The sequence below is a fragment of the Beta vulgaris genome, chromosome 4, assembly GCF_026745355.1.
Source record: "Beta vulgaris subsp. vulgaris cultivar EL10 chromosome 4, EL10.2, whole genome shotgun sequence".
Taxonomy (NCBI): Eukaryota; Viridiplantae; Streptophyta; class Magnoliopsida; order Caryophyllales; family Amaranthaceae; genus Beta; species Beta vulgaris.
The window spans coordinates 16,381,924-16,401,978 of NC_079205.1; the positions used below are offsets into that span (position 1 = coordinate 16,381,924).

General features: G+C 36.1%; 2 protein-coding genes across 2 annotated transcripts; both read right to left on the minus strand.

Annotated features, from left to right (window-relative positions):
* Positions 1–3,968: 3,968 nt before the first annotated feature.
* Positions 3,969–4,623, minus strand: LOC109133568 (uncharacterized). The gene is made up of 2 exons (XM_048640684.2): positions 4,260–4,623; positions 3,969–4,028 (listed from the first exon to the last, which is right to left on the minus strand). Exons 1-2 carry the CDS (start codon positions 4,614–4,616, stop codon positions 3,969–3,971), a joined length of 417 nt encoding a protein of 138 aa, XP_048496641.1. The 5' UTR covers positions 4,617–4,623.
* Positions 4,624–15,733: 11,110 nt separating this feature from the next.
* Positions 15,734–16,260, minus strand: LOC130591066 (uncharacterized). Its single transcript, XM_057393969.1, has 2 exons — positions 16,095–16,260; positions 15,734–16,047 (listed from the first exon to the last, which is right to left on the minus strand). Exons 1-2 carry the CDS (start codon positions 16,258–16,260, stop codon positions 15,734–15,736), a joined length of 480 nt encoding a protein of 159 aa, XP_057249952.1.
* Between the last annotated feature and the right edge of the window lie 3,795 nt (positions 16,261–20,055).

The following is a 20,055-nucleotide window of genomic DNA, read 5'->3' on the forward strand; positions in this document are numbered from 1 at the left end:
GGGCAGATGTCGCCCGGTCGGGCGGTCATCAGGTTTTTAGCCAAATGTGAGATTTTCGCGCGTCCCGACTTCATGTCTCATGTAGCGATATCAAGGATTAGGAAATGCACCAAAATATGATTTTTCCTACAAAAGTCAATCTGAAAACACAACCACACTACAAGACACACATAGTACTAAAAAGGGCTCCAAAGAGCGCAATTAATATCAATAATTCAAGGGGAACGGGGGTAAAATACAATATAAAATAGACACATCAGTTATAGACTTTAGACTGGTGCCATTCTAGAGGTTGGACATAGTCCGCCTGTGATATGTATTTTCCTAGGATTGGATTGATCACCTTTCCTCTTTAGCTCAAAGGTTCCTCGATATCGCAGGTCAATTGGAATATGTGGTAGCTCCCATATCTCCTACTTCAGTATAGACAACTCGTCCCATAACTATTCCATTTAAAAAAGAAATAAAATATAGTCTAGTTCAGTAAGAGTCATCTGCAGTTTGTTATATGTTATTATTATTTATTCCTGCAAGTATATTTTGTAGTATCATGTTTAGGGTTATGTATACCAGATATGTAGTACTCAGCTTGTCTGATTACGTGCTTGTCTGTGTTTGTGATCATGGCTTTGTCTATTGATCCTGTGGTGATCCTTCGGGGGAGCAGAGTCAAGACAACATTGACATTACAGGTTTGAAGATGCATACCATTGGGAAATCTGGAATGGAGAGGCTTTTGTGACATTAGTTGTTTCTAGGAGTTTATATTTTCAGACAATAGTCTAAGTTGGTGTGTTTAGTTTTGACATTGTCATTTGGTTTCATAAGTTTAATAAAGTTGCTTTTATTTTAGTAAGTTTTCCGCTGCAACATTCTGAGTAAGCCGAAACGTTATCACACGGGCGATAATGTCTGGGTAATTCTCTAGATTTGTTATAAAAGTATTTTCTAGAAAGAGAGAATTATCGGGGTGTTACAGTATAGGTAAAGAAACAAGCAGGATTAAAGCAGCATCCTCATCCTCCACCTTTACATCAATATTACACAATTCGAGCAAAATTGTATTTAATTGATCTAGATGATCTCTAAGAGGCATACCTTCCTGCATTCTCAGACTGAACAGACGTTGCTTCAAAAGCAACTCGTTGGTTAGAGATTTTGTCATATACAAACTCTCTAGTTTCAACCACAGACCAGATGCGGTTTCCTCCTCCGCGACTTCAGTGATTATGTCATCTACCAGACACAACAAAATCGTTGAATGAGCCTTCTCCTCCAGAGTGGTCATCTCAGCGGTAACTGAATTTGTTGACTTCTGTGTCAACGGTGCCCACAACCCTTGTTGCTTCAGTAAAGCCCGCATCTTGATTTGCCACAGACTGAAACTATTCCTCCCAGTGAATTTATCAATCTTCACATTCAATCCAGACACCTTTCTCACCCAGATCAAACACAAAGCTCTTGATACCAATTTGTTATGACAGATGTGAAAAAGAAACAAATAAAGAATGCAAAACAATGCAAAACAGACAACAGATTTACGTGGTTCACCAATTTGGCTACGTCCACGACAAAAAGATAGAATATTTTATTAATATGAGGAAAACCAGATTACAAAGAGAATTAGACTAAATTAGTAGTCCAAACAATTAGGTATAATAACCTATTTATACTCCGCGGCTCAAAACGCGTCTACCGCAAAAACCGGGCACCCGCCCGATCGGGTCGGGCGACATCCGCCCGATCGGGCGGTAATTGTGAAAACAAGTTTTGTTGCGCGCCAGGTCGGGAGAAACTTGCCATGTCGTAGTTCGGTGATTTCACCTGATCGGGTACCCCTGCCCGATGACATCGGGCCATCTCTAATTACTACGCTTCTTTAGTTTTGTCATGGTCCCGACCGGGCGGCCTCGCCCGACCCGATCAGGCGATACTCCAAAACACCCTTTGTCGCATTTTGACGAACACACATTCAAGGCACTATTCTTACACTTTCATTATGCTTTTCTTTGTAGATTTTAATTTCATTATCTATTTTATGATAGAGTAGTTTTTATTTCTAGGGTTTGGGAATCCATGTTTATATGCTATGATTCTTGATATGTATTTATTGATGGTTTGATTAGTTATTGATATCTCTAATTGATTAGTGTTTTTATTGTTAATCTTGCAAACTGATCAATTGTCTAATTAAATATTACTAATAATTGTTTGTATTCACCAAGATCTTACTTTTAGAGGCTTGCCTACAATTAGCAAATCTGATTATATTGAGTGATCGTACTAGCATATGTTGATTTGAGAGCGTTAATACCCTGACCGTAGGATTAACCTGTGCTCTAGATATCTGATTAATTGAACTATTGATGATTTTTTTGATAGTTTATGAGTATAAACATGGTTAGCTATTGCCCTAGATCTTTTTACTTTGATTTTCTTTATTTATTAGTTTAGAACCTTAATTCACATATTTCTGATCTTATTTAGTTTCTCCATACCTTAGAAGCTAGATTAGAACAACCATCACTATGTGGATTCGACCCTACTTACCCTATTACATTGTTAGAAGGTTTTGCATGAATTATTTTTGACAGCTCTACGACAGCCTATCAATTTTGGTGCCGTTGCCGGGGAGACGGTGTAGTTTTATTTAGTTTTTATTATTTGGTGAGACTAAATTGTATATATTTTTTTTCTCTTTTGTGATTTTTTTTAAATAACTTTTCTGTATCATGGAGTCATGCTATTATGACGATGAGGAGGGTTGGATAATAAATGAGAGCTATTGGGATGATGAAAAGATTGAGAGAGAGACTAACCCCCACTTATTAATACACTAATACGAGTAACCTCATTTTTTAGGGGAAAAAAACTCATTTAATCAGATGAGTAACCCTATTTATTCACATAGGTAATCCCATTTTGCTTATAAGAGTAACAACATTTATTTATAGGAGTGACACCCTTTGATTGTTAAAAGTAACCACATATTCATACAAGTAACTCCATTTGGTCATAAGAGTAACTCCATTTGTTCATAAGAGTAACTTCATCTGTTCATAAGGGCACCCTTAATGATGATTGAAAAAATAAGATCAAGTACTTAATATTATTTGGGTGCTCTTAACCATGAGTGGAATAAAGATTCACTACTACATAAATGAGCTATTGCAACCCCTGAAAACCGTTGCAATAGACTCAATAACCGTTGCAACAGAGCTATTGCAACGGGTAGGCAACCGTTGTTGTTGCTGCCCTTGCATTAGATCTAATGCAACGGTCTTGCACGCCTAATGCAACGGTCAGTTGCAACACCAAATACCCGTTGCAATATATCTGAAGCAACGCATGTTTATCGACTAATGCAACGCCTCTATGGTATCCCATGAACCGTTGCATTACGTATGATGCAACACATATTAAATTTATGCAAGGTATCCCATGAACCGTTGCATCACATATGATGCAACACATTTCAAAATCTAATTCAACGCCTCTATAGTATCCCATGAACCGTTGCAATTTCCTCTTTTTGCATATTGAAGCTACTACAATGTATCTATAAATTAAATATGGATACATTGACCTATTAATTTGATGTTGATGCAAAGCTGAAATAATTAAAAAAATTCCAAATAAACATGATGATAATTTAGATTCCAAAAAGAGCCATAAATATATCCAAATATAGCATCCAATCGTTTGACGATTTACAATACCAAGTACTTAATATAATACTTCATATATATATATATATATATATATATATATATATATCAAATCCCAAGAGTACTTTGACCACCAAAACATATTTACTTCCAACCTAAAATAATGTATGCACCAAAAAATATCTACTTGATTGTAGCGTAAATATATTACCAAAAAAATAAGATTTCTAGCTAGTTGTACGTCCAATTAATTCCAAAATCATGCTCCACTTTTAGGCGAGATCCATAGCCAAGAACTTGTCATTTATGTGATTGCAATTGTTCTTGATCATGGGATACATTTTTGTCTGCTTCATGTACCTATAGAAATATACAAAAATTATCAACAGTGTTGTTTGCAAGAATTAGTTTATATATATATATATAATACCAAAAAAATTGTGGTTACAAATTATTATGCTAATAATCAGGGATGCAGAAAGTATTTTCTTAGGAACATAATGTAGGTGGTGTTGTACATAAAAGACTAGAAATGATATAATGCATAAATCTATCACGGGATATAAAAGACATTTAGTACATAAATCTTACCTGATTTAACAAGTCCGTCCCGGAAGTTAATTCTTGTTCACCATTCTGCTCAATGGCTTCATTGCTTGTAGCAGTTGCATCTTTGGTAGTAGAAGATACTTGGACGTCGGGAACCACAAGATCTATACCAGGATTAGCTTCTCGTAGTTGTTCTACCAACCCCGTTTGAATGCTTTGAAGGAATTCTTGAGGAATTATGTAGCAACATTTGGTCCCCCCTTTCTTTAGATCAGTTTTGGTCACACCTTTCCCGTAGAGGCGAACACGTCCACTATGCTCCACCTTTTTAATCACTTGATTGTATGGATCCTCACTATTAGCACCTTGTTCGTGTTCTTTAGATGCTAAAGTCTCCATTTGTTCCTTCCATGAAAAAATGACGAATAATTACCTACATATTAAATATATATATATAACATATGAAAGCATATAGTAAATATAACGCACAATATTGTCTTTTGTTTTCACGAAGCTTGTTTTGTATGTCTTTTTCGAATCTCTCAACCTAGATTCTTTGTATACCTTCGCTCGAGATGGTTCTTGCTTGTGTGGATTAGCTTGTTGCTGTACATAAAAAGATTTTAGCTTTAACCATCACCAAGCAGAAATATTTAGAGAGAAACAAGGCGTGTTAAGCAACTACTCTAATGATTTTAAGCTACATGTTGTATTTGTTAGATCACCAAGCAGAAATATTTAGAGAGAAACAAGGATGTGGCCTCAGTCTGAATCAATAAAGGCCAGCAACAATCTCATCAGAATACCTTATTCAACAGAACAAGCATGATATAAAAGTGTGCTGCAAAGCAGAATGCAAGAGACTCATGTGTGCCACCGTCCCAGTAATTTATGAGTCAGCTAGAACATAATTTTGAGCAGAGGCCTACAGACGAGACTGAATCAAATGAAGCTCAGGTACATGTAGCAAACATGAAGAGTAACCAAAAAACCTAGTACAAACAGAACAAATATGTATTTTTATGGTCATCATGCTTCGTAATGTGAAGAGTACAAACCTAGTACAACACAACTAATAGCATGATGACCTGTTGTTTTTATGCGTCTTTTAACGGTTGGAAGGTTACTGAAGACTGTAGTGATTAAGGAGAAATTAACAAATACAATGTCATTATATGATGTCATTATATTCTAGTTCGAAACAGTTTTTTTCTAGACGATAAATAGTTTTTTTCTAGCCATATTCTAGTGACATAGGAAGAGTCTTTCATAGAAATGGACAATCCACGTCTTAATGTATCTCCTAATGCTGCTGCAGCAAGATCCACGTCTTTATTATTCTTACTGGCTTCACATTTTATGACGGTTGAATCTGAATCTGAAATTAATGCGGGGATATTTCTTCACTTTTAATGGAAATGATCTGAACTCAAAGGGGGTTTACTCTTTATCTTTTGGAATGTGAAAAAGATGATCCAAAACTTTCTCAAGTCCATATGGTCTTCATTGCTGTTGTGTTGTACAAGTCAGTGGCTGTAGGTTCAACTTTTAGTTTCAACAAATATTCTTCATGAAACTTCTATAGGTGCTATGAATTTTAAGATTTTTATTTACAAGACCTTGTGCAGGCTTCAATTTTTCATTCTAACATGCTAAAATCCTGAGGTATTTGTATTGTGATATTCTTTTGTGATAGAAATTGGAAAGGCTTCAAGATGAGGAGCTAGTTTGTGAAACTGGTGATATAGGAAGAGTCTTTCATAGAAATGGACAATCCTAGTGACATCAAACTTATTGGTGTCAATATCTAGGATTTATACCCTTCTTGACTATCTGAGTACCTAAGAAGGGTATAAAATCTGAGAAGTTCCAAAGAAGCTGCCTACAAATAATCTGAAATACAGTGTGACGTATCTGAGAAGTTCCAAAGTCATTCTGTTTATGAGGTATGCAGCACACATAACACAATACCCCCAAAAGTTATCCCATCATAAAATGGCATATGAAAAAACTGATTATTAAAGGTAATTACCAACTTATGACGTAAAATGGCATATGAATTTGGACCCATAGTATGCATATCCTCTAGCAATTCACGATTCCTTTTGTTCTTCTTACTTTTTTCCTATGCAATAAAACAAATTAGAATAGTTAGCTTCTAAAAATATGTTTAACATCCAAAAACTTAATAATTAGAAAAGACTAATATACCTCAATTTTGGAATTGTTCCAATAGTTCAAGAGATCTTTGAATTGAGACTCTGGAATTGTCTTTGGACGTTTTTCCCATCTTTGTTCATCACTTTCCCATGCATAGAAGTGTTTCTTTTTCGTTCTACACTTATGGATACGCCATCCAGCATTCAGTGTTTCCATTACCCACTTTCTTCCTTCTTTAGGGACTACGTATTTCTCCTGTTAATTACATGCTCCATTAGCCGTAAATCAGACAAAGTACTTAACTAAATCAAAGAAAGATGGATACAAACCAGAACATATTCCCATATTATGTCATGTGTGGGTAGGCTTGGCCAATCAACATAATTTAGCGGGGCAAGCTCGGAATTTTTCGACACTGTTCCTAAAAAGCGAGTGAATTCTTGAACAATCTCATTTGTGGGTCCAATTGGCTGCCCATTAGAGTTTAGAATAAGAAAAGGGCACTCTTCTCTTGTACGATCATGAACCTTAACCAACTTTGTCGGTCCTCGACACTTCTTGGTTGTTGGAGCTATAAATATGCAGGTGTTAGTGTAATTAATAGATTGCTTCTAAACGTTAAAAATACAGATTGCACATTACAGACTACTGAAAATAAATCAAATGCATAAAACAGAGGATTCCCATCAAAAATCCAAGTACAACTAAGTTACAAAAAACTCAAAAGGTTACCTTCCTTTAGAGAGTCTGTTCTTTGTTGAGGTGAATTTTCTGATCCATAATCAACCCTACTCTCAATTACCATATTTTCATCCTCTCTGACCTCAGGTTGAACTTGAACTTCATGAGGTGATTCACAAGCATCATTTTCCACTTCATTGGTGGAAGGACTTTCCATTTCAAGGTTGAGATTCACGCTATTTGATTTAGTCCTCCGCAAATTACGATAAGCTGACAATGACCTCGGAGAGCAAAATGTCTTCTGTTGTAACTTGTTTTGTGTCCGGACAACTTGTGAACTCTTTTGGTGATTTCGACCCTTTGGTTGTGGTTGTTGTTCTTCAGGTTGCTTCACAAATTCAGCCATAGACATTGACTTTGACTTGGTAATTGGGTGTTTAACTATTTGCTTTTGAACTCCTAGACATTGTTGCTTTTGTTGTACTGGAGGCTTGCCAAAATCAGCCATAGAACCTGATTTAGTTGAAGCCTGCAAACATATGTGATTAAAGATCAATACTAAAAGGAGAACATATATCACTGCTAGACATATATCACTAACATACTCTAAAAATATATGTACCACTTGTCATATTAATCAATACAGATTCTGCCTTGTAATTTCTTTGGTAGGTATTTGGACCTCTGACCATTTTCGATATATATATATATATATATATATATATATATATTATATATATATATATATTATATATATAATTATAGATATATATATATATTATAGATATATATATATAGATATATATATATATATATATATATATATATAGATATATATATATATAGATAGATTACAGCTGCTTGTGTCTTGTGAGCCGTGGCATACATAAGGTCTATTCGCCACAAAATGTTAGCAGACTGTCTAGGCTCATACTCATAGCTCTTTTACAATGGTTTTTATTGTGTTAGCACGTTTGGAAGATAAATTACATGTTGTTTCAGAAGTGAACTATCACTTAACAAAATTTATGCTGCAGTTCTTCGGGAAAGTCTAAATATACAAATGTATCCTGAAACATTCTGTTCATGTTCAATTACTAAACAAAAGTTCCTGAAAGCATGATTATATGGTCTGCAAATTTGTTTTTTAATACCTATAATGATAAATTTATAAATGGTTTTGGTTTGATTGATATGAATAATGCCTTTGAGGGAGATTCATTCTTTAAAAGCTACTGAACTAGTCAGCAGTTGAAACTTAAAACAGCCACCTCATATCCTCAAGGGTCTGTGCAGAGTTATTTTAAACTGAACGATAGCTAGGTCCTGCAGCAGGACTACCAGCACTGCTGACTATATTTCTAGATTGTAGCTTTAATTTAGCTCATGGACTTTCAAACTCGTTTCTGGCGTACGTTGTATCTAAGAGATTTCTAGAATTTTGACCACTTCCTTGGAAAGCCTTAGTTTGCAGCTGTCTTTGTCCATCAGAAGTGTTACTGGTTCTTGTTGGAGGAGTTATGTTGATGCAAGGACAACTAACATTCTCTTTTGAATTCTAAGAGGAAAACAACACACAAGTTTAATTGCACTGCATATTCAGTTTAGCAGCGAGAGAAAAATGAAGGATTTATGACTTTGAAATCTTGCATTTTATTAGAAAATACCTTATTCACTTTCTATTATGCATTTGAAACGTCTAGAAAATGCATTTTATTAGATATTTTAACGTTCCAATGCCCCTTGTTGAGTGATAGAGTCACTTGTCTCCTTCCTTCTAGGCTGAAGTATATGTTTGAGAACAATGTAGGACAAAAGCCTCTCTGAGAAGTGCATACCTAATAACTCTATCTTTATTACGAACAAATTTCTGTCCAAAACCTTTATTTTCTCACACCATTATGCAGGTTCAGGTCCTTAGGGGTGTATATTGCTACAAACATTAAGTTATCTATCAGCTCTTTCTATTTGGAATATCTCTTGCCTTTCCGTGAATGGATAAATTATACTCTTTGAACTCTCCTTTTCTTCTTTATTCTTCAGTTTTTGGGATAACCTTGCAGGTTATCTTCACTTAGCAATGCTAATCCGTGCAGCTCCTAAATGATCAACCTCCCGTCTGCTACCAGTTAAAAACAGAACCACAACTAGCTTACTTGGATATTTGTTGCTCTCTACCTTGATAGGCAGAATGCTTTTAGCTTTATCGTAACAGCTGATTCACTATATCTAAATGACACATAGGAACGCAATGACTAATTGTAACAGCCCAAACCTCCACTAACCTTAATCAACATCGTTTAATCACAACGGAAGCGTTATCAAACTAAGATTTGGACTATTACCATGACATTCTCAAATTATAAGGAAGAGAATATCGAATTACCTCAAAAACATACTTTATACATTACTTAATGCATACAAAGCTGTCCTCATAAGAGCTCTTAGGTTACATACACCAAAAACTGACTAAAGTTCAGTAGTCTATCACTTGCTTAACTATGAAACATATGTATATAGATGTCATTACTTAATTTACATTATTGAAAGTCTATTACAAAAGTAAACACCTTCATCACATATCCTCGTACCAACCTGCATCGAAATCAAACTCTGCCACCCACCGAGTGACAGGCCACAGAAATGACAAAATAATCAGCAAAGCTGAGTACATACTGTATAATAGAAAATACAAGTTTAGGTGTATTTTGAAAACTAACACATAGTTATAATAACAGATAATCACCCTTAACTTAGTTACTATGGTTCACAAAATCAATCGTTTGGCATGAACGCGAGTGGAGAGGGGTACCACGCAGTACCAGCTGTCTCCAAACTAGTGAGGGTCGTCACCCAGCCTTTTATTGTTATGCTTGCAAGACTTACCCGGACATGTCCTATAACGCCAGGGATTAGCCCTCCTGGAAGGCAACAGCTAGGGACTCTACCCGCCCTAACTCGGGGTGCCTATTCATGCCTCACTTTCATATTTATAAAATAAGATATTTAATGGTTTATACTTTAAACCTCAATACTCAAAATCCTTATCAACTCATCCTTAATACTCATAACTCTTATCAACTCCTTTCAATTACCCTTACTTTGATAGTTGAGAAGATTTAGGGTTTTCATACTTAAAACTAGTTTTTAACATAATAACTTTGATAGAACTTAACCAATTATGTCTTAGAGACTTAAATAATACCCAACATCTATTTCATCAAGAGATTACCAATTATCAATTACTATATAAGTTCATGTACTAAGCACATCCCATTTAGAAGCATAATCGTAATGACTTAGTGTATAAGTGTTGTTTAAGTCAATTGAAACATCTCTAATGAACCTTAGCATGTTATATTATGTAATATACTCAATATACACATAATAATACACATATCATACATAAATTCATTTCATAAACATGCTTTACACAAGAAAGAAACAATCACTTAACTATAAGAGTGGAAAATCTCTAGGTTAAACCAAACTAAGTGTGTACCTTAGCTAAGGATGCTTAAAGCTCACGAAATTCCTTAATTCACTTGGTTAACTACTCCTACAGCTTCCCCTGAATGTATAAAATGCTAAAGATTAGTTTCAACAAGCTTATAGATATGAAAAACTAAGCTTAAATACAAGAGATGTAAACTGTTGAACTTACAGCAACTTATGTGACCTTGAACAAGGTTTTCTATATGATTTTATGGTCTAAAGGTTGGAACCAAAGCTTGTACAACTCTGTATGGATGTTTAGAAGAGTTCTATGTAGAGAAAAGTGGTGTCAAAGAGGAGAAAATATGAGAAAGGAGACGAAAACCCAGAACAGCCTTTTATAGCCTGTTCTGGCGGTACCCAAGGAGGAGGGAAAAGTGATCTGGGCAACGTCGGTTTCTTGGAGTTTCTGGTGATTCTTGCTTGAGGTGTTAGCCTAATGTGTTGGCTTTCATGCATCAAAGGGCTTTGAGAGATCGACACTTGAGTAGCTGCTAAGCAGCTTTCTTTGAGGATAGGTCTGAGCTGTAATTTCAGCTGGCCAGGTTTTACTATGTAAGCAATTTACCTTATTAAGCCACGTAATTCTTGGGCTTAAATGACCATTTTAACCTTAAGACATCTAAGCATGTCATATATCAAGTTTGGTTAGGTTCTGAGCTCGGATTCAATCCCGAAAGGCTCTTTAACTGGAAGGTCATCGTTACCCGATAAAACAATCTCTATACGATTTTCACAATCTTAATGTTTAAGGCTCTCAAGGACTTTTCAACTTATCTATTGGTTTCCAAAGTCTTCTTACCAATAAGAATGGTAGATCTTACCTACTTTTGTCCTCGTATGGTGTTGGAGAGTATTCTAATCTACTTTAAGCACTACAACCAAATGAAACTTAGCATAACTGATAGTTTCAAGTAACTATCTTCCACCTAGAACCTTAAAATCCTATAACTCTATATGAAGTAGTCAATTAACTTACGTAAAACATATAAGTTAACTAATTAAACATAATATCATAGGAAATACACAGTTAGACTGCTCTGTAGTTACTTTAATACGATCTCATGCTTTAGCACATAATCAGGGTTTTGAGTTAGGGCTTCTTAGGGCTATTACATTCTACCCCTCTTAAAAGAAGTTTCGTCCTCGAAACTTGAAATATTTACCTTATTGGAATAATTGTGGATATCGATCCCGCATATCAGATTCTTTTTCCCAAGTAGCCTCTTCTTCTCCGTGATTAGACCACAACACCTTTACAAGCGGAATTGTTTTCTGTCTTAATACTTTTTCTCGATGGTCTAATATTTGTAACGGTTTTTCTTCATATGTTAATGTCTCATCTATCTTCAGTGGTTCATAGGATAGCACGTGGGATGGGTCATGAATATATTTCCTCAATTGAGACACATGAAACACGTTATGTACTTTGGACAGTTCCACGGGTAGAGCAAGTTCGTATGCTACCTCTCCAACTCTACTCAGAATCTCATATGGACCGACATACTTTGGACTTAGTTTCCCCTTTGCTCCAAATCTTTTCACTCCCCGTGTAGGTGAAATCTTGAGAAATACTTTATCTCCAACTTCAAATTCTAACTTTCTCCTTCTTAAGTCAGCATACTTCTTCTGACGATCTTGTGCCGCTTTCATCTTTTCCTGAATCATTTTAATATGCTCCATTGTCTCTTGAATTAATTCAGGTCCAGTTGATACTTGATAATTTAAGTCATCCCAACATATCGGCATACGACACCTTCGACCGTACAGTGCTTCATAAGGAGCCATTCCAATGCTTGAATGATGGCTATTATTATATGAAAACTCAATTAGTGCTAAATGATCCTCCCATGATCCTTGGAGTTCCATTACACAAGCTCGTAGCATGTCTTCTAGTGTTTGAATTGTTCTTTCTGTCTGTCCATCAGTAGACGGATGAAATGCTGTACTCATATTTAGTCGTGTTCCAAATGCTTCTTGTAACTTCTCCCAAAAATGGGATAGAAAACGAGTATCTCTATCGGAGATGATAGTCCGTGGGGTACCATGCAATCGTATGATCTCTTGAATATATGCATCTGCCATCTGCTTCATTGTCCAAGTAGTCTTCATGGCAATAAATCTACCCGTCTTTGTCAGTCTGTCCACAATCACCCATATAGAATCTTTTGACTTTCTTGAGCGAGGCAATCCTATGATAAAATCCATAGATACAGAGTCCCACTTCCAATCAGGTATTGGTAAAGGTTGTAGCATCCCTGGCATCTTCCCTCGATCGAATTTAATCTTTTGACATGTCAAACACTTTGCCACAAATCTCGAAGCATCTCGTTTAAGTCCCTTCCACCAAAATGTTTTCTTGAGGTCCTTCACAAGTTTATCTCTTCCTGGGTGAATGGAATAAGGGCTATTATGGGATTCCCTTAAAATTTTATCCTTCAATTCACGGTCATCTGGAATACACCATCGATTATGAATCATAATACCTCCATTCTCATGAAGGTGAAAATCAGTAGATTCCCCATTTTCTATCTTACATCTTATGTCTTCAGGAATGGGTCATGTTGTTGTTTCTGAATAATTTCATCGAATAAAGTTGGTTGAATAGTCATTGCATTAAGGATACCTTGAGCTTCTCCTTTTTGTACAATGACTAGGTCTAATCTCCTCATCTCCTCATAAATTTCTTGTGGTACAGAAATGAGTCCATTCACCATTCTTCTAGGTATTCGACTTAGAGCATCAGCCACTCGATTGGCTTTTCCTGGATGATATTGGATGTCTATCTCATAGTCCTTGATCAATTCCAACCACCTTCGCTGTCGCATATTCAATTCCTTCTGTGTGAAGATATACTTTAAACTTTTATGATCAGTAAAGATTTTACATGGAACACCATATAGATAGTGTCTCCACAACTTCAAAGCAAATACAACAGCAGCTAACTCCAAGTCGTGCACAGGATAATTTCCCTCATGAGGTCTCAATTGTCTAGAGGCATAAGCTATAACTTTCCCTTTCTGCATCAATACACATCCCAACCCTTCTTTTGATGCATCACTGTATATCTCTATTCCTCCTTATCAGTCGGCAGGGTTAACACGGGTGCGCTAGTTAGCTTTCGCTTCAATTCTTGAAAAGCCTTCTCACATTTTTCCGACCATTGGAATTTCACATTTTTCCGTATCAGTGATGTAATAGGTAGGGAAATCCTTGAAAAGTTATCCACAAACTTCCTATAATACCCTGCTAAACCCATAAAACTCCGTACTTCTGAGATATTTGTTGGTACTGGCCATTCCACAATCGCCTTTATCTTCTCAGGATCAACCATCACTCCCTCTTTTGAAATTACATGCCCTAAGAATGATACTTCAGATAACCAAAAATTACACTTACTTAACTTAGCATATAACTTCTTTTCTCTCAGTACATTTAATACTATCCGTAAATGATCCTCGTGGTCTCTTTTATTCTTCGAATACACTAGTATATCATCAATAAAGACCACTACGAATTGATCTAAATAAGCCTTAAAATATCTCTGCATTAAATCCATAAATGCAGCTGGAGCATTCGTCAACCCAAAAGGCATTACCACAAACTCATAATGACCATATCTTGTTCTAAACGCTGTTTTAGAAATATCTTCATCAGCAATCCTCATTTGATGGTATCCTGATCTCAAATCTATCTTGGAGAAAACCTCAACACCTTTTAACTGGTCAAATAAATCATCTATTCTAGGAAGAGGATATCTATTCTTGACTGTAATTTTATTAATCTCCCTGTAATCTATACACAGTCTCATTGTTCCATCTTTCTTCTTAACGAATAAACAGGGGCTCCCCATGGAGATACACTTGGTCTAATGTATCCCTTCTGCAACAACTCCTCTAATTGTTTCTTTAATTCAACCATCTCTGCAGGGGCCATACTGGTTTGGAAATAGGCGTAGCTCCTGGCACTAAATCGATGTGAAAGTTCACTACACGTCTAGGGGGTAATCCAGGTAATTCTTCCGGAAATACATCTGGGAATTCCTTCACTATCGGAATTTCTTCTACTTTTAAGGGACTTGTGGTTGTGTCAATTACATGGCACAAATAAGCATTTCTCCCTCTTCTTACCTCCTTAGCAATCTTCATCATGGAAACAATTTTCACTCTCGATTTCTTCATAACTCCTTGATATACGATTTTACCACCTTGTGGAGTTTTTAACTGGATCGTCTGTGCTTCACATTCAATTACAGCTTCATATTTACTAAGCCAGTCCATTCCCAAAATTACATCATAATACCCTAATTCAAATTGTACCAAATCGGCCATCAACTCAGTACCCGCTATACTTATACAACATTCTTTACATAAATTCTCACACTTAACTCGTAAACCATCAGGAAGGTCTATTGCTAAGTCAATTTTTGACTGTTTTGGGGTTGGATTCAATCTTTTAAGCAACGAATGGGATATAAAGGAGTTGGATGCTCCAGAATAAAAAAGAACATATGCAGGTACATAATTCACAAGGAAAGTTCCGGAGATTACATTACCTCCATCTTTAACAAGTTCAGCCTCCCCGCTTCCATTGGCATCCAGATTATCATTTTCGACAAACTCGGGTTGTGCCTCTTCTTCAGTGCCCATGGCATACATTCTTCCAGCTACCTTCCCTGGATTGGCATACGATCCTCTTTGATTATTGCGATTAAAAGTCGATGCACCTTGGTTCCCTTTTGCATTACTCATTCCGAATCTGCTAGGTCCAGTTTGTGTTCTTACATATCCAGCTTCCTTCACATTCTTCTTAGTCGTTTCGGGGCAGTCTTTAGCAATGTGCCCAGGTTTCTTGCACTCAAAACATATAGACTTTCCTTCACAATTCCTTCCAAAATGCATCCTTCCACATCGAAAACATCCTCGATTTTTGGTTGAGTAGGTTGTTGAAAGTTTGGCGTACGTACAATCGGTTGAACAACTCGAGGCTTCTTACTTTTCTCTTCTTCCTCGCTACCAAAATTCCTTCTTTTGTTTATTTCGTTCTCTTTTCACTAATCCTTTCTTGCGCCAATGCTCTATCATATAATTCTTGAAAATTGATACAATGTCCAACTCTCTTCTGATAAGTGAAATTCAATCCTTCGAAATACCGTGTCACCTTGAACTTTTCCGACTTCACTAAGTCAGGTGCGAATCGGGATACTCGACAAACTTCGCCGTATATTCTACTATCGACATCTTACCCTGGCGTAAGGTAAGGAATTCACACTCCTTCTTAGTCTGAAGTGCTGGAGGATAAAACCTTTCCCGTAATTTCTCAAGGAACTTATCCCAAGTAAAATCAGGTCGTTGAGCAATATTTTTCACAGTCTTCCACCACATATCTGCTTGTCCATCTAAATAGAATGATGCTAACTTCACTCTTAGATTGGTTGGACAATTCACCATATCCAGGAGTTTTTCCATATAAGCGATCCAATCCTCGAACTTTACTGGATCAGGTTCCCCATCATAAGTCCTAGGATTGTGTGATGCTAACCTTTTATAAAATTTCCCTCATCATCTGTATCCTTATTTGCCTGGTTATTCTCCAACAGATTCAACAATCGGGTATTCATATTTTCTAACTGGTTAATTCTAGCCTCCATTTGGTGAGTTGAGTCACCAGATCCTGATGATGAAGCACCAGCTCTAGTTCCTACCATCCTAATTAAAGAAAATGAAATACTATTACCTTCCCACTTATTAAATTAAGCACATAACATAAAAGTAAAGTAAAGAACAATCACATATGCACACCAAAATTTGCTCTTATATAGAAGCATATAGTTTCAACTTATACAACCATATCCGAGTAATCAATAATACTAGCTACATATGTATATACTATTTACATTAGTTAATACTACTATATTCTAATACATATACACGGCTCATAGGCCCAAAAGTTAGTATACTTATATATATCCTAACATCATATACCCAAAAAAAAGATCATTTTCACTTTAAGTTCCTTCCAACAATCTAATCTAGTCGAAAAGTATCTCGTACGTAACCGCTGTCACTACTACTCCCTGAATCTATCTGTCCTGGTTTGAAATCCGAATCGTAACTTGAGCTACCCTCATAAGAGTAACTGATTTCATCTTCGATATCTTCATCTCCTTCTATGTTCTGATCTTCTATTCCGTCATCTTCTATCTCAACCTCTTCTATTTCCATTTCCGGATCCTCCTCTTCAGTTTCTTCACTATCAGAACTAATATTTATATACTCAATTTCCTTATGGTCTTTCTCGGCTGATTAACTTCTTCAACCCTGCTTTTAGTTATCCTACTAGGACCTGCTTCATCCTCAAACTTCCTCTTTTTAGGAGGCACTTCCTTATTCTTGTTACCACCACCCATTCTAGCATTTTCCCAATCTATTTGAGCCTCTACTTCCTTCATTTTCCTAGTCTTATACTCTTCATATGTTATGATAGTACCCTCTTTTCTCCCCTTACGATCCACTTCTTGGATCCTCCTATAAACTTCCTCAACTATTCCATTGTATCAACTTCTTGTCTATCGTAACATAGTCGATTTCTGACCCCCTTAATTCTCTGTCAGGAATATAATAGTCTAATATCTTCCAGTATTCTTCCATAAGATCTCTCCATGGATCATTCAAAGGCAAAGTCTTTACTAATGTATAAGCTTGAACTTCCGGACGAGCATATGGGTTTTCTTCTCCCCGGCCCATTACTTGATTATATTCCACAATTGCCTTCATTACTTGTCTTGCACAAGCAGGTGCATCAGTATAACATAAGCTAGCAGAGAATAGAGTGTCTGGTTCACGAACCCCTGGAATATCTTCACCTATGCTTTCAAAAGGGTCTGTCCATGTATCCTCAGAATCAGAAGTTTCAATCACTATTGGCTCCCCTCTACTTCCTGGATTCATCTACATCATCAAAACATAACATCAATTAACAACTAGTCCAACTCAAACTTCATAGTAATCACCTTATAATAACATAGAATAGTCATACTTATACATTCTAATGTCTTAATTTAGCTCGGATACCACTTGTAACAGCCCAAACCTCCACTAATCTTAATCAACATCGTTTAATCACAACGGAAGCGTTATCAAACTAAGATTTGGACTATTACCATGACATTCTCAAATTATAAGGAAGAGAATATCGAATTACCTCAAAAACATACTTTATACATTACTTAATGCATACAAAGCTGTCCTCATAAGAGCTCTTAGGTTACATACACCAAAAACTGACTAAAGTTCAGTAGTCTATCACTTGCTTAACTATGTAAACATATGTATATAGATGTCATTACTTAATTTACATTATTGAAAGTCTATTACAAAAGTAAACACCTTCATCACATATCCTCGTACCAACCTGCATCAAATCAAACTCTGCCACCCACCGAGTGACAGGCCACAGAAATGACAAAACAATCAGCAAAGCTGAGTACACACTGTATAATAGAAAATACAAGTTTAGGTGTATTTTGAAAACTAACACATAGTTATAATAACAGATAATCACCCTTAACTTAGTTACTATGGTTTCACAAAATCAATCGTTTGGCATGAACGCGAGTGGAAAGGGTACCACGCAGTACCAGCTGTCTCCAAACTAGTGAGGGTCGTCACCCAGCCTTTTATTTTTATGCTTGCAAGACTTACCCGGACATGTCCTATAACGCCAGGGATTAGCCCTCCTGGAAGGCAACAGCTAGGGACTCTACCCGCCCTAACTCGGGGTGCCTATTCATGCCTCACTTTCATATTTATAAAATAAGATATTTAATGGTTTATACTTTAAACCTCAATACTCAAAATCCTTATCAACTCATCCTTAATACTCATAACTCTTATCAACTCCTTTCAATTACCCTTACTTTGATAGTTGAGAAGATTTAGGGTTTTCATACTTAAAACTAGTTTTTAACATAATAACTTTGATAGAACTTAACCAATTATGTCTTAGGAGACTTAAATAATACTCAACATCTATTTCATCAAGAGATTACCAATTATCAATTACTATATAAGTTCATGTACTAAGCACATCCCATTTAGAAGCATAATCGTAATGACTTAGTGTATAAGTGTTGTTTAGTCAATTGAAACATCTCTAATGAACCTTAGCATGTTATACTTATGTAATATACTCAATATACACATAATAATACACATATCATACATAAATTCATTTCATAAACATGCTTTACACAAGAAAGAAACAATCACTTAACTATAAGAGTGGAAAATCTCTAGGTTAAACCAAACTAAGTGTGTACCTTAGCTAAGGATGCTTAAAGCTCACGAAATTCCTTAATTCACTTGGTTAACTACTCCTACAGCTTCCCCTGAATGTATAAAATGCTAAAGATTAGTTTCAACAAGCTTATAGATATGAAAAACTAAGCTTAAATACAAGAGATGTAAACTGTTGAACTTACAGCAACTTATGTGACTTTGAACAAGGTTTTCTATATGATTTTATGGTCTAAAGGTTGGAACCAAAGCTTGTACAACTCTGTATGGATGTTTAGAAGAGTTCTATGTAGAGAAAAAGTGGGTGTCAAAGAGGAGAAAATATGAGAAAGGAGACGAAAACCCAGAACAGCCTTTTATAGCCTGTTCTGGCGGTACCCAAGGAGGAGGGAAAAGTGATCTGGGCAACGTCGGTTTCTTGGAGTTTCTGGGTGATTCTTGCTTGAGGTTTAGCCTTTGGTGTTGGCTATCATGCATTCAAAGGGCTTTGAGAGATCGACACTTGAGTAGCTGCTAAGCAGCTTTCTTTGAGGATAGTCTGAGCTGTAATTTCAGCTGGCCAGGTTTTACTATGTAAGCAATTTACCTTATTAAGCCACGTAATTCTTGGGCTTAAATGACGTTTTAACCTTAAGACATCCTAAGCATGTCATATATCAAGTTTGGTTAGGTTCTGAGCTCGGATTCAATCCCGAAAGGCTCTTTAACTGGAAGGTCATCGTTACCCGATAAAACAATCTCTATACGATTTTCACAATCTTAATGTTTAAGGCTCTCAAGGACTTTTCAACTTATCTATTGGTTTCCAAAGTCTTCTTACCAATAAGAATGGTAGATCTTACCTACTTTTGTCCTCGTATGGTGTTGGAGAGTATTCTAATCTACTTTAAGCACTACAACCAAATGAAACTTAGCATAACTGATAGTTTCAAGTAACTATCTTCCACCTAGAACCTTAAAATCCTATAACTCTATATGAAGTAGTCAATTAACTTACGTAAAACATATAAGTTAACTAATTAAACATAATATCATAGGAAATACACAGTTAGACTGCTCTGTAGTTACTTTAATACGATCTCATGCTTTAGCACATAATCAGGGTTTTGAGTTAGGGCTTCTTAGGGCTATTACACTAATTCAGAATTCCCTACATCCATAAACCCCATGAGATAAAAAATCACACTAACCTCCCTAGACATTTC

Coding starts and splice junctions, on each gene's coding strand:
- LOC109133568 (XM_048640684.2), bottom strand. CDS start 4,616: ATGGAGACTTTAGCATCTAAAGAACACGAACAAGGTGCTAATAGTGAG. Junction 4,029..4,259: donor GGACGGACTTGTTAAATCAG/GTAAGATTTATG, acceptor ATATTTCTATAG/GTACATGAAGCAGACAAAAA.
- LOC130591066 (XM_057393969.1), bottom strand. CDS start 16,260: ATGGTAGGAACTAGAGCTGGTGCTTCATCATCAGGATCTGGTGACTCA. Junction 16,048..16,094: donor TGAGGGAAATTTTATAAAAG/GTTAGCATCACA, acceptor AACCTGATCCAG/TAAAGTTCGAGGATTGGATC.